This window comes from Stylophora pistillata, chromosome 2 (genome assembly GCF_964205215.1).
Source record: "Stylophora pistillata chromosome 2, jaStyPist1.2, whole genome shotgun sequence".
Classification (NCBI taxonomy): domain Eukaryota; kingdom Metazoa; phylum Cnidaria; class Anthozoa; order Scleractinia; family Pocilloporidae; genus Stylophora; species Stylophora pistillata.
The window spans coordinates 34908707-34923636 of record NC_142520.1 but is presented as its reverse complement, the minus strand read 5'-3'; the positions used below and the strand labels follow the sequence as shown (position 1 = coordinate 34923636).

Genomic DNA, 14930 nt, shown 5'->3' with positions numbered 1-14930 from the left:
GATCGAAAATTTAGGGTCATGCTTGAAAATAAGATCAACAGCAATATCGATAGTTTCATTTAACGGAATATTGGTAAAAAGATCTAGACTTTCAACATCAAAGGAAATGAGAAACCTGTTGACAACGGTGCGTTGGTTTATGGGATACGGCAATAGAATTTCTTTCCCCAGGCTCCCGCAATGACGTCACAGATCACCTGGTACATGAAAGTAACACTAATTCCAACATTTTTCTTTGGAAAAATTCCACTGTTATAGGGGATTTACGACGATGTTAGGACAAATGGACAAATTTTAACCGTTAGTCGTAAAAAAGTTAATCGAAAAAAAATTTTTTTGCTGGCAAAGTACAAAGATATTGACCGTTCGCCGAAAATCAGCCAAAATTTTAACCGTTAGCTGTAAAAGCCCTCATTCCATCGACACCCTCTCATATTTTCACACACAAATAATTTTATATTTACACAAACAGGCATTGAAAAGACAAAACAGACAAAAAAAAATTAAGAATTGTAATGATACTAATTGACAGGAGCCATTACCCATTATTGTTTTGGGCTCCCGTAAATAATAATAATAAAAATAATAATGACCTTTATTAGCATACTTCCACATAGTGGCTCTTCGCTACTAATATAAAAAATAACTATATACGTAATACTTACAATAAATCAAAATTGATAAAATAGTGAATAATAAAAACTATACTAGATTATCCATAAATAATACTAGACTATCCGTAAATAATAAGAACAGCATCTCAGGACTAGTCAGCAACAACATTTACAGTAATGAGTTACGAGAATTACCTCTTGGGTCTTAGAGAAAGTCAAAGAAAGGTTAACGTATGTGTAACATATAAATTTGTAATAGGGGCTCTTGACCCAGTCTTGACCTCTCTGAAACAATTTAAGGTACATTTAATGCCAGTTACAATTGAAGCAGTTTAACATGTAATTGTGTTCGGTCCTAACAGATAATGTAGTGTGCAAAGTTATTTACAATTCGATCAGTAAATTTTTCTTTATAAGTAGTCTGTTGCGGAGAAATGAAGACAATTCCGAAGTAACCACCCAGTTAAACAAAATGTTGCAAGGGAGGAAAGGGTGGGATGTTTATTGTCGCCTTTTTTCTCCCCGTTCCTATGCCCAAAAGGAGTCGTTTCGATCATCTATGCTGTCATTGATACAGTAAATTAGGGACTTTGATTATGTGTCCTGCATTATAGCGACACGTCATCGGTACTAATTATATATTGCCTGGGGAGGGAAGGGGAGGGGAGGGGCGGGGCGTCAGGGGATTGAAGGGGAGCGGTGATAACATAGTCTTCTGGGAGAGCGGAGGGGAAGTCAGTCTTCGCCAACAGAGTACAAAAAGAGGCTATAGAAAATTGACTGCCTTATTGGGGTAGGGGGGTGGGGGGTTAGGGAAGTTTTAATCCTGACACAAAAAAAAAACCTCCTACCCCGTCCCCTCCTCAGGCTATCAATAACGATCCCTTAGAAGAAACCATAAACTTAAGACAACAGGAGTTTGTCTTTATAATAAACGTCACCTTCAAGTTCAGGACAACGGTAAACTCCTCCACCCTCAGACAACTGACGAATGTGGTTGATTCGATCACGGGCTGGCATCTCCTCCAGCAGGAAACCTAACTGCTTCGCTTTCTCTAAAGCTTGATGGGCGTTATGTACAGCTTCCTGGTGGTTAGACAGCCGGTAGTGAAGATCTGAGCGCGCCAAAAGAAACTGGAGTTTTCTTCTCTCGGTTATGTCATCCAGGCCGTCACCCTCCAAAAGAGCAAGGAACTTTGACGCTTCCTTGACATGCCCGCTACTCACACACCGCTCTCGTCCTGAGGTGCTCCCGCAATCGAGAAGAAGCATGGCGATCTTGATGGGCGCGAAACTGTGCGTTTGAGGAATCACCCGACTGTTGCTGTCATCTAGCTTCCGACTGAGATCAAGACAACGCTCAAAGCAGTGCTTGGCTTGGAGAAGAAGCTTCTTCCTCAAAACGCTTCCACTGGAGATGAATTCTTTCATGACATTTCCTTCTTCGTAAGCCAGGAAACTTTGGTCAAGGCAGACATCGATCAGGTGAAGATTCTGCTTGGACAAGTCAATGCACCGTACTGCTTCCCCCAGTTTCCTCTGCCGGCGGTAGACATGCGCGAGGTAGTAGTAAGCTCGTCCTATGAGGAGTTGGTGATTGTCAGCTTCAGAAACAATCCCAAGAGCTTCCAAAGCTATCGCCTCCGCTTCTTCCAGATCCCGCTGGTACAAAAAAGCGATGGCTTTCTCCAGCAAAACTGCAACTTTTACGTCAGAATTTCCCGAGTGTTGGTGCATCTCACACGCTTCTTCAAACTTCACCCATTCACCATTGTCACAGAATTCATGCAGCTCGTTCATAATGACGCACACCTTGGTCTGTGAGGGCGACAAGGATACAAGGGGAACCTGTTGAGTAAGTGCAAGCTCGCATTTATCGGTTTCCTTTTCTCCTCTAGCCTCCCTTGAAGAGTTTCCCTTCCAACTGATGGTCTCGACCACAATTGTAACGTAATCCAGGACTGCTGTCTTCAACTTCGTCTCTGACTTGGTTGGGTGAGGTTTGTCGTAGAGCTTAAACATCAGCAGTAGCTCACAATTTGGTTCATAAAATCGAAACCAGTATCCAAGCTTGCCGCTGGCACGTTTTACATACTTTGCCTCCCAGTCCTTCACAGTCTGTTCAGTGCCGTTGTGCTTCACTTCTACAATCATGCGATCTTTCGTGTTTGACAAGTGTTCTGCCACGACAAGTGTTCTACCTTCTTGGTGTTCACTGTATTGTGAGGGCCTTTGGTTATTACGGACCTGCAACTCGACAAAGATGTCCGTTCGGGGATCGGGGAAACTGGAGCGAGTTCTGCTTATTGGGATGGGTGAACATGGTTTCCGAAGAACAAAAATCTTCGGCTTGTAGATCTCTTCGTTTTCTTGTTTTCCCTCATCCTTGCTCTGTATTGTTCCATTTTCCTCTGTGGAAAGACTACATGTAAAATGAACGGGAGTGTCTCTCACTTCAACCTGACATTTGTTCGCCACATCACGGAAACCCTCGCTCGTTTCAAACCTTCTACCGCTCTCGATCTTTTCTTCTTTGTGTACCAAGGCAGAAGATAACTCATTCCATTCATGAAATGATACTTCTAGTTCTTGGGTTTCTGGTTCTGAGCCTCCCTCGTAGCCATTTTCAATGAACTTGTCCTCCATCTCCCGTTCGTTTTCATTCACTGTAATTTCAAATTCACCAATGATAAGCCCATTAGGACCCGAATTAAGCACTACGTTTTAAATCTGACGGCGTCCTCTTTTCGCAAGGACTCGGTTCGAGCAGATTTTCCGTCTGGCAAAGGCAAATTTTCGACAAATTTGATATTAAATCGAAGTCAAAGCTACAAACAAACTAGACAATATCACGTACTACTGAAACTCAAGATGGACTAGAATTATGATCAAAAACAAGACACAAACAGCAGTGATTAACATATCGAACTTGCACATTTTGATTATGACTTAACGTTTCGTATGTACTCAACCGGCATACATTTTCAAGGGTAACCATTGAAATTTAAAACAGCCATGTAGATATATATATATTTATTAAAAACTAGATTATTGGATAATGCAATTCAAGCCTTTTTATTTTGGCTTAGCCATTATGGTATATCAGCCAATATACCATAATCTACAAATATGGTAAGCGTACGTGTCAGCTTAAAATTAAAAAGGAGCTAAAAATTTAATAAAATTTAATAATTTAATTCAACGTTTTTAATAAAACAATTATTCCACTCGCGCTTGTTGGATATGAGATGATTATAGACAACTCGGCGCTACGCGCCTCGTTGGCTATCTATCATCTCATATCCAACGCGCGCTCGTGGAATAATTGTTAAATATATATATATATATATATAACCAAAATAGCGGAATGAAATCATTATCTACTAAAAAGTGCTCAATAGCAGGGCTAGAGCTATGGATAATTATACCTCAAGATTTAGGTTACTTGAACTTTTACTGCAACTCTGAGTTTCATGCCTCTTGCGAAGCAATCGTCAGGCAACTGCCAGAAATAACGGTTGCAGTAAAAGTTCAAGTAACCTAAATCTTGAGGTATAATTATATATATATATATATATAAGCGAAAAAGGCAACGTAGGATCCAGGACAGTGCTCGACAATGAAGGAGCGATTACAATAGCAAATGGACTACTCAAGTTACGCACATATGGATTTTAATACAGCCTGTTTCGTAGACCAACAAAAGTTGATCCACTCATCAGTTAAACTCCATACACACTGAGGCATCGTGATGGTTAACTCTAACCCAGCAACGTAATCTCATGACATTGTTTAAAAATTCAAATCTTGAAAACCATGCGCGCGCCGATAATAGCGTTAAGAATACTTGAGAATATATTTTCGCCGATGTCTACAATTGGATATTATTTCCCATCGCTTGTTTAAAGAGGCTTCATGTGGATAAGACAAGATAAAAAATTTCTCAGTGAGGCATAAATTGCAACGTTTTGGGGCATTGGAATATGCTCTAGCCCTAGCAATAATTTTTCATGAAATCGAATAGTCTTCCCCCTTCTCCTTGAGTTTCCACAGTTTGCTTCTATATATATATATATATATATATATATATATATAACTAAGGCGATATATACATGGCTGTTTTAAATTTCAACGGTTACTTTTGAAAATGTGTGTTGAGTACATACGAAACGTTAAGTCATAATCAAAATGTGCAAGTTCAATATGTTTATCACTGCTGTTTGTGTCTTACTTTTGATCAAATTACGATGGCCCAAGAACAAAAGTATTTACGACTAGAATTATCCTTTCACACCCCAACATCAGTTTTTAAGCTCTCCATACTGTTCTCTATACATTTCTTATTGTACTTACAAGGAGAATTTACTAAATAATCTAGAGCTCCTTAACCTTGCGATCATTTCCGTTATTCTCATGACCTAAGTGCTTGATTCAGGGGCGATACTGTTGGGAGAAATTGGATGCCAATCACTCTCAGGGTTTAAGGCCCAGTAATATGCGGTGATTATGCAAATGAGAATACATATATCTTATTAGACGTTTTGTATTATGTAGTATCGCTGAATATTTTCACGAGTTGTGCCTTAGTTTGACGAGCCCGTAGGGCGAGTCAAAATACAAACAAAGAGTAAAAGTACTCAGCGATACTGCTACACAACAAAGCGTCTACTAAGAGATATATTATCCATCACACCAAATTGTTAATTTCAGTGCAGGCGAATTTCGCTTAATATTTGTACTCGTCTCGCGCGTTATTTGTACTCTACGAAGAAGAGTTGGATAATAATACACATAAGAACATATCTTTGTTTTATCTTGCCTGATAACGGAGGCAAGCCAATCTTGAATGAACCATTTGGTAAAAACTTACGTTGCTTTAGAGACTCATGGCTGCCAGTGCATTCCAGTAAAAGCCTAGGATGGAAAAAAAAAAAACAAAAAAACTATTCAAATAAAATAATCAGCACATGAGAGACAAGGCTCCGTGGATTAATCGTTGCAGAATCAACTTGGAAAGTTTTATTTCTTGATCAAATGAGTGCTCAGTACAGGTTTGTCACTAAAGAGTGAGAGAGCTAGGCTCGATATGACTCAGAGGGCGTTACCAGCTAATCACAAAACCTTCAGTTCGCTTAAAGGAGAGTGCCCTGAAGATCGATTCAGGTTGGGTAGGATAATGGTGAAAGAGTGCTCGAGTTAAAATCGGAGGTTTTGTTGCTCTCCTCAGTCCCCCTCACCCCGAGCGTCCCTTACAGTTTATTTGTGAACGGTGACATCATCCATGCAACTGTGCACCCACCCCTCCCCTAACCTAACATTAACTCTTACTTGTCATCAGTTGACTATTGGGTTAGGGGAAGGGTGGGTGCGCAGTTACTCAGACACCGCTGACATTGATCCATTTATTCTATCAATCGCCCCATTCCTTCGCTTGTGCCCCCATGCTGAAAGCCTGGAAGCAGCTAAACCTTAGTTTGCATGTACATTCACACTTACTTTTTGCTCATTTCAAGGATCGACGCGCTTCGATCTGTTCTTCTCTCGCCTTTCTGCACTTGTTCCAAGAATGGTAGTAATCTGTGAGCATAGCTCTGAATTACTTGCGAAATAACCGGGCACTTCAAGATTGCCAGCAAGACATTGTAAGCTTTCTCCTTCACCGCAACGAAGACTAGCACTCTCAGGGTAGCAAAGTTGAACAAGTGATCAGTGGCAAACCCTGGTCCTGGAAATGAAATAATAATAATAATAATAATAATAATAATAATAATAATAATAATAATAGTAATAGCTTGAAAAACTCCCAAAAAGCTACGAATTTCATGACCGAATGCCATATACTTTCCCCTCCGGTTCACGGAGAAGAAAATGAGCTCATTACAGATATCAATTGCACCTTTAAGAACTGTAATATACGTATTCCAGGCAGAGCCGGAAAAGAGCCGGAAGAGAAGGAAGGAATCGTTAAAGAGACGATAACTTGGGTATTGACTAAGTTAGCTTGAACCGGAGGGGAAAGTATATGGCATTCGGTCATGACGATGGGACCAAGCGCAGCGAGGCCAGCGCGTCATTACGCAGGCTATTTCTTAACACAGCGAAATGTTAAGCGACCAGCTAGAAGGAAGAATTACAAATTATTCTGGCTAAGACATACCCCGGAGGCTCATGGTAACATGGTTTTCAACGGGAGAACCAGCACAGTCAAGCTCCATATCTTCGTCATCCATGGCTTTGACGCACTGTTCAAACTGACTTAGCAGGTTAGAGTTGTAGGTGTACCTAGTTTCACCAATGTAGGAGCCCTCTTGTGTCCTAACGACGACTTTAACTGTCAGTTTTCCACGCGCCAGCTGTTCTCCTTCAAGTCCTGATTCAAAGAAAAGGAAACTTACCTTCATGGAGAGTGCTCTTAATCGCTTATGGACCTGATGTGGCAGCTTACGAAATTCTGAATCAACGAGACAGCTTTCAAGTGATCGATCGACGACGCGATTCTTTTGCACTATTTAGTCTAAATGGTTAGGGATTCAGTCACTTCCCCGTGAACAAAATTTATGTTCACCGTCACTATGATGTGATATTAAAGGAGCACGAGTTTTTTGTTGCTTGCAATATGTGAGGATTTTGTGTACTGAGCATCTCAAACAAGTAGGAGAGAACACCATATTAATATTGACTTGGGTATTGTAGCCACTACAAGGCTTAGGGTATAAACATAGACAAGTCGGTTTCTGCGGCTGTGATCTACAATTGTACCACTGGATCACTGTAGAACTCACTTGGGCAACGTGGGACACGGACTTTCAATGTAAGACAGTTTTTCACCGTTGCATGAACTTCACGAGGAGACATCATTCTGTGCTTGGGCGACGAGAACACCACTTTGCATCTGCCACTGCTGCTAACTCCGGGAAAATGGGTAGACAAGGGCTGCTCCAGGAAAATAAATGACATATTTCCTCCCTATGAAAAAGTAAACATAAATCTAAAACAAAAAAGACAAGCGAAGAAAGGAAAAAAGAAGGGAGAAATAATAGAAAGAAGAGGAAAGGCACAAGGAAAAGGAAAGGAAAGAAAAGAAAAGAAAAGAAAGGTGAAAGGGAAAAAGAAAAGGCAAGAAAAAATAACAGGGAAACGAAAAGAAAAGAAAAGAAAGGAAAGGAAAGAAGGGGAAAAAGGAAAATGAAAAGGAAGAAAAGAAGAGTTAAGAGAAGGGGAAATAATGGAAAACAGGAAAGAGACAAGTAAAGGAAAGAAAGAGAAGAAAAGAAAAGAAAGGAGAAAAGGAAAAAAAGGGAAAGAAAAGATAAGAAAGGAACAAAAAGAAAAGAAAGGAAAGGAAAGGAAAGGGAAAACAGAAAGGAAAAGAAAAAGGAAAGTGAAAAGAAAAAAAGAGAAATGAAAGTGAATGGAAAAGAAAAAGAAAAAGAAAAAGAAAGGAAAGGGAAAAGTAAAATAAAAAGAAAGATATAAATAAAAATTAAAAAAGAAAAGAGAAAAGACAGCTGTACCCTTGAGTGGAGATGGAAAATAAGGAAAGATTGGGAGGGGTGTGCTTCCCAGCAAAGTTACAAAATTTAGAAAGTTAGAAACTTGTAGAATACCTAAGTGCTCAGTAGAAGGCAAACATTTACAAAATGTATATTACCTGATAGGGACCTTCACAGGGGTCCATTTCCTTCACTAGATTCTCCTCTATACCAGCTACAGGTGATACAAAACATGTTGATTACTTCTTCATTGAGTCAAATTTCTGCCTCAGCATCAGTACTCTAATAAATAACTAAATTGTCTCTATTGATAACTATTATTTATTCTATGGTCTTCCTTGGCTCAATTTCCACCGCTCTCTCTAGTCCGTTCCATGGGTTTGGGGAGGAGTGCGGGCTCCGGTTCTCAAATGGTGGCTGCTAATTGAGCCTATCGGGTCTTCCACCCAATTTAAGTTGGTGACCAGTTACGAAAAAAAGCGAGAAAGGAAAAGGATAAAGCAAATACTACCACTGATAACGACATTACTTGTAAGGGTGAAAGGGCTAAAAGTCACAATCGAATTTTAACACAGGAAGAATTAACTCTCATGAGTGGCCAAGACAGAATTTCTCCTCACAATTTTAACACAAAGTCAAGCAGACAAGTGATGAGAATAAAAATATCAATCAGGAGATTAACAAATCATAACAGTTGTATGGCAAACAATAAGGAGAATTGGTAAAGAGATCTTGGAAGTGAAAGGATAAAAAAAAAAGTCATATAATTGATCAATAATATATCCAAAAAAAAATTCTGAAATTTAAAAAGTGATGTGGTGGCTGTAGATTTCATTTATATGAATGCCACCAAATATTAACAGAAACAATCAAATTCTCAGGTATATAACTCTTTAAAATCTCTGCCATAATTGACTTACTTTCATAACCAGAGGAATTTGCATAATATTGGCTTGTGCTTGGCCAGTCAGATGGCAAGTCAGATGACAAGTCAGATGGCCAATCAGATGACAAGTCATTGTCACTATCCATTGGAATGAGATCATCTGTCCCGAGCTGATTACTAGCAGGGGGGGTCATGAAGTTGATCAAGCTATTTGATTCCTGAAATTAGGTGAAAAACTTTGCCTAACTCGTATTAAAATTCATTAAGGCCATTTGAACATTTGATTATGTGCATGCAGTAAATTTCCAAATAAATGAGGAAATAATTCGTTAATAGAATTTGTCTGTGTTATTCACTAAAACCATTGTTTAGTTAAGAAAAAAATACTTGTTCTCAAGATTAATGGGGAGTTCACAGGTTACAATAAATATTCTAGTGGGGGAGGGAGGGGGGTAGTGGTTAGAACTGGGCAGTTTTTCAACAAATTAACTAGCTGCAGTGACAGATGAGTTATAAGTTATTATACAGTTATAAGTTATAAGTTATAAGTTATTATACAGGCATGCAATTCAAGATGGCGGGCACGCCACTGAGAGCTCCGTGTCTTGCTCTCCTTATTGCTCTTCTACTGTATTTTAAGCTTTTCAAAGTCGACATCCTACATTCTATAACACCTATTCAAGTCAACGTTTCATCCTTATCGGCCTTGATCACCTCTACAAAGCCTAAATGCTTATTTAATCCCACGTGCACTCGTTTCTTCACAACGCGAATCAGCTACTATCCACAATCTACTTCAACATTCCAACTCAACAACTTGGTATTTAGTGGGGACATCTCGCCTAACCCAGGTCCTGCTTACAACTCTACTCGTATTAACAACTCTGATGGTCTCAATATCCTGTACATTAACGCAAGAAGTTTAAAGGCCTTTGTTGCAAGTAGTGATAATGGCGGCACCAAAGTATGCAAGATCCAGCTCCTACAACAACTTGTGCTTAGCAGCTCCTACGACGTGGTCTGCGTGTGTGAAACTTGGTTGAATGACTCCATCCTAAGCAGTGAAATTCTTCCAGGCTATACAATCTATCGCCGTGATCGCTTAATTCGAACTGGTGGAGGTGTTCTAGTTGCTGTAAAGGACAATATTAGATCAACTCGTCACGCTGAACTCGAATCGGAAAATACTGAACTTATTGTGATCGAACTTATTATACCAAGCAGCAAGTCCGTCCTTCTCTACACTTTCTATCGCCCTCCAAATTCAGCACCTGACGTTCTTCTCCAGCTAAATTCATCGCTTTTATCCACCCGCGAATCCAGTTGTTGCATATTACTTGGAGACTTCAATCTCCCAGAATTGGACTGGTCGAATCCATCTGCACCAAATCACCATAGTGGTCAAGTACTCTACGACACTTTCTGTGATCTTGTTGGAGACAATTTTCTACATCAGCTAATTGAAGGGCCAACCCATATAGCTGGAAATAAACTCGATCTTCTGCTATGTAACTGTCCTGATTACATAGATCATATCAACACCTTCAAGTCGAACGACTTTCCCACCGATCACCTATTTGTTGAATTCTTCATCAAATTAAAGTTTTCATATTTTAATAGAATTACAAAACTGTGGAATATTATGTGTAAAGTAGCTCCTCCGTCTTCCTTAGGTACTCTTTCATCCTTTAAGAACTTTGTCACTAATCACTATTTTAATTTATTAGCAAATGTTTTCGATATTGACCAACCGTGTACCTGGTCAGTGTTTATAGACTGTTCCTGCCATAGAACTCATTCGCACTGACTTAAAACTTTGTAATATTTATTTATTTTTTATTCTGTAGGGAGTTTCCTTGCATGGGTACTCACGTCCCGTTCGTTACTCCCTTTTGGCAATTTTTTGTAACGTGTAACTTCTCGTTTATTACTTTTGTAACTCAGTAGAATGCCAATAAAATTTAAAAAAAAAAAAAAAAAAAAATAATAATAATAATATTTGCTGTTCCAAAATTGTATGGGAATTGTCTACCATGGATGGCTTTAACCTAAATAAGCTGTTTAGATTTCTAGAAGAGAAAGTACATTTTAATAAAAACAAACAATTAAAGTTAAAGAAGTTACATCTTGAATATGTAGTGAGAGTCAAAACAAGTAAATCAACGAGAAAAACAAACAACAAGTGAAAAAACAAGTGAACATGAAATTTGGTTTGTTTTCACAGAATTTGAGCTCACTGATAGCTAGCTCTTGGTAACAATTTCATTACTTATAACAAGGAACAATTTGCTTTGAAGTAAGAGATTTTCATTTGGAGCCTGGAGACTAAAGTGTAGATCCTGATTCTATATCTTGTTTTCTCATGATACGGAATTCTAAATACTAAAATAGTACATTAAGTGACTGAGTTTGCATTCATTTGTTCCATGCAGTTTTATTCCGGTGAGGCACGGTGGCCTCATGGTTGGTGTGCTTGACTCCAGATCGAATGGTCTGGGTTGCAGCCCTGGCTGTAGACATTGTGTTGTGTTCTTAGGCAAGACACTTTACTCAAACAGTGCCTCTCGTCACCCAGGTGTTTAAATGGGTGCTAGCGAATTTAATGCTGGGGGTAAAAATGTGATGGACTAGCATCCCATCCAGGGGGAGGAAGTAGAAATACACCTGGTCAGTTCATGCAATGAAAACCAGAGTTAAGCACCAGCCTGATGGGCCACTTGGCTAATAAACAGACTTTACCTAAGTATACAAATTTTTATTCCTAAAAAAAGTTGAAAAAAGGTTTATTTGAATTGTAATTATACATTTATGTAAATGATTGTTTTTATGGTAGAGCAGTAAGAAAATTACCTCAGGATCAATCATGAGAGAACTGAAGTCTGCAGAAGAGATGGGAGGTGGCTTTGCTGGGTGAGCAGCAGTTCCTGTTTTTAAAATGTAATTATTCAACATTGTAAAATTAAATAGATAACACTGTGATTGTGTGATACAGTCAATGCTTCTCTAACCATCATGAGAGGATGGAAAATGCGTGCTCTGTAAGTACCTTCCGTTGTCCCATACAAAGCCTTAGAAAAGCTTTCTAAGGCTTTGTATGGGACAACGGAAGGTACTTACAGTGCACACATTTTGCGTCCTGTCATGCACCCTTGTAAGCAGACAGTTCCACTTACAAACACTTTTTTTTTTACCTCCCAATCAAACTCTGCATCCACACCTTCCCTTGAGCAGTAATACTCTCTTGTAAGCAGACATGGACACTTGGTGACTTTGAAGATTGGATTTTTCTTTTGTTTGCATCCTACTGCAAGTGCACACCCGATGGATAATAATTGACTCTAGGTGATAAATTTTTTTGTTGAATTTGCAAATCAACAAAAATTTAAATGACATTTGACTTAACAACAGAACAATGGGTACCAGCTTTGTCAGTAAATCTTATTAATTTGTCTGCTGCAATGCATGATGTCTGTTTGTCAGACATTAAAAGGAGTCTATCATAGCACTCTCCCATGAGCTGACATCCACACCATTTTTCTTTTCGCTTATGGGAATAATTTCTTGCAGGCCGACAGTTCTACCAACGGTTTCTTTTAACAATTCCCAAGGGTATCTCCTAACACAAAAGTTCACTGCAATGGTAAACTGCAAAAGTAATATGTCAAAATTGGATTGACAATTCACTAACAATGCTATATAACTACTTAAATACACGGCTATGGCTAGATTGAACATACATTATATAAATATAATGGTTTTTTTTTTACTTATGATTATATTATACGGAGAATGAAAAGTACCTTTGTTAGCACCTTTGTTAGCCTGCTCTCCACTACATTCATCTGGAATGGACTCTAAACCCTTCTTACTGAAGGCAGGCCTAGAAATTTCATTCTAAAATTTAAAACAAAATGAAACAAAAGGAATAACTAACACAATCTAGGCTTATTGTAAAACGTAAACACAAACAAAAAAATTAATAAATAACGCCGCCTTAGAAAATTTAAAAGGCAAGAGGAAATTCGAAGTTCAGAAATTCCTTCAATTCCATTTGGATGGGTGATAATCAAATTATGAAACTGATATAAAGAAGTGATTTCTGCGCAATTAAATGTACTGTGAATGACTCATAATGGTCTACATTCTAAATTACCGAATGTCTTTCTTTGTCCAGGTGTGTCAAACATGGAGCCTGACGTGGTAAAAAGAACATCAGACTGAACGCCCTCTTCCCTTTTGATCACGAGAAACAGAAGCGTTTATTAATTGATCAGGAAATAGATAGGTGAATCAATAAAAAAAAAATGGCACTTACAAATTTCGATACAACGTGACTAGCGAAAGCTGTCCCTTTAAGTTTATCAACCACTTTCGAAGGCAATTTAAAGCGCCGTTTGATTGTCCTGTTATCCTTGTCCATAACTTTATTTTCTGGATATTCTTTGGCACCATCTTTACCTTTGTAACAGTTTAACAATGCAGCTCTTAAACCATTGCTTGCAGTTCTGATGTTGAACTCGTCCTTTTTAAGGGGGTTTTTTGCAACTCTTTTAGCTTCGCGAAATTCATGCCAATATTTCCAAACTACATCTTGCCAATCGAGTTCGTAAGTCCAGTCGGAGGGATCAACAATTCGAGCGATTTTCTCCTCCTCAATTAAATGAAAGATCCAGCCGTATATTCCTTCGTCTACAAACGTTCTTGAATCGACTGAGGAAAAACAAAATCAAAACAAACTTGAAGAACTTCAAGGTTATGATCTCTATGTTCATTTTCGTTTTTGACTTTTTCTCGTAAATTACTTATTACCTTCCGAACTACTTGTAGGCTCAGTGGTATTGGTTTCTGATGAAGACGCACTTGAAGGAGAAGACGAAGGGGAGGACAAAGAGTCGGTTAGATCTTCCCTCCGATCTGCGGCCATCTTCTTTGACATGTCCAACGGTAAATCGAGGAAGACTGGAACTGTCTTTAAACTGGAGAGCCAGGGGAATCCCCTTTCTGTAATTAATGGCTTGAAAAAGAAATACCATAAAAATGAGCTTTTGTTGTCTGCTTCTCGACTGTTTTTGCTGCAATTAGTTGCCTTTTTTAGTGAGGTGATAAATCTTACCGTTGGATCGAAATTTTCCCCTCGAGAAGCAAAAGTGTAAGCAAAAGTAAGTTGAGTTTCCTACTTCCGCTCGGGAAATGGGCCTGGACTCCCAACCTCGTTCTCAGGTCTTTCTCAAGAGCGAAAAGCCGAAATTCCTTGTGAACTCAAGAAAAAGGTGAAAATTGGGTCTAGAGCAACATCAAGGTAGATTTCCCCTTCGCATTTGGAGTGAAAGTGATTCTAATGTTAAGTAGATAAACCAAGCCAAAGACTATCTGGCGATGAAAAACCGTTTAGGGTAAATAATAATGTATTATCAAGCAAGGCCTCATAGCGTTCTTCTCTCGAAACTTATCGTAGCACAAAGTCGCCAATGTGAATTTTACCGCGCTAAGACTAAGTATGGAGGCAGGCATAGAGGATTGACCCGATTGCTTTACGATTACCTTTCTATTCGATACGAACCTATTTTGCGCATATTCTTCTGTTTCGTGTCGATAGCGAGAAAAACCTTTCTCCCGCTGATTAAGAAAGTGCTTTCAGGGTTTTCTTCGCCGCAGCTTATTAATATGTCAATGATTGTCTCCCGGTTAGCTCAATGGATAGAGCGCTGGACTTTTGTGCGGGAGGTCGAGGGTTCGAGCCCCGGCCGGACCAACACTCAAGGTCTTAAAATAATTGAGAAGAATTTGCTACCCTTCTATTGACCACTTTCATAAATGGCTGCCGGATTAATATTCTTTTGTTTAAATTTAAATTAGCCTTTCTGGCCTCGCTTGAGATAATGTATTGTTTTGAATTTTGTACTGGAGAACGAGGCCAGAAAGGCTAACTTAAATTTA

At 38.9% G+C, this 14930-nt stretch overlaps 1 protein-coding gene across 2 annotated transcripts; it reads right to left on the bottom strand.

Moving 5' to 3' along the window:
• Positions 1-491: 491 nt before the first annotated feature.
• On the bottom strand, positions 492-13955 carry LOC111334575 (uncharacterized). Of its 2 annotated transcripts, none has more exons than XM_022940363.2 (11): positions 13803-13955; positions 13309-13703; positions 12794-12887; positions 11844-11917; positions 9028-9211; positions 8266-8321; positions 7397-7580; positions 6772-6984; positions 6111-6339; positions 5485-5528; positions 492-3280 (listed from the first exon to the last, which is right to left on the bottom strand). In XM_022940363.2, the coding sequence occupies exons 1-11, from the start codon at positions 13927-13929 to the stop codon at positions 1518-1520; spliced, it is 3363 nt and encodes a 1120-aa protein (XP_022796098.2). In that variant the 5' UTR covers positions 13930-13955; the 3' UTR covers positions 492-1517. The 2 variants fall into 2 exon arrangements, with proteins under 2 accessions (XP_022796098.2, XP_088603292.1); XM_088747166.1 differs by having other exon boundaries at positions 12806-12887.
• Positions 13956-14930: the final 975 nt, after the last annotated feature.

What these genes read in the sequence shown, in the direction of transcription:
- LOC111334575 (XM_022940363.2), bottom strand. Translation starts at nt 13,929, where the DNA reads ATGTCAAAGAAGATGGCCGCAGATCGGAGGGAAGATCTAACCGACTCT. An exon ending in TAACAAAGGTGCTAACAAAG is followed by an intron (nt 11,918 to 12,793) that starts GTACTTTTCATT and finishes TTTTAAAAACAG; the next exon opens with GAACTGCTGCTCACCCAGCA. An exon ending in AAATTCCTCTGGTTATGAAA is followed by an intron (nt 8,322 to 9,027) that starts GTAAGTCAATTA and finishes TATCACCTGTAG; the next exon opens with CTGGTATAGAGGAGAATCTA.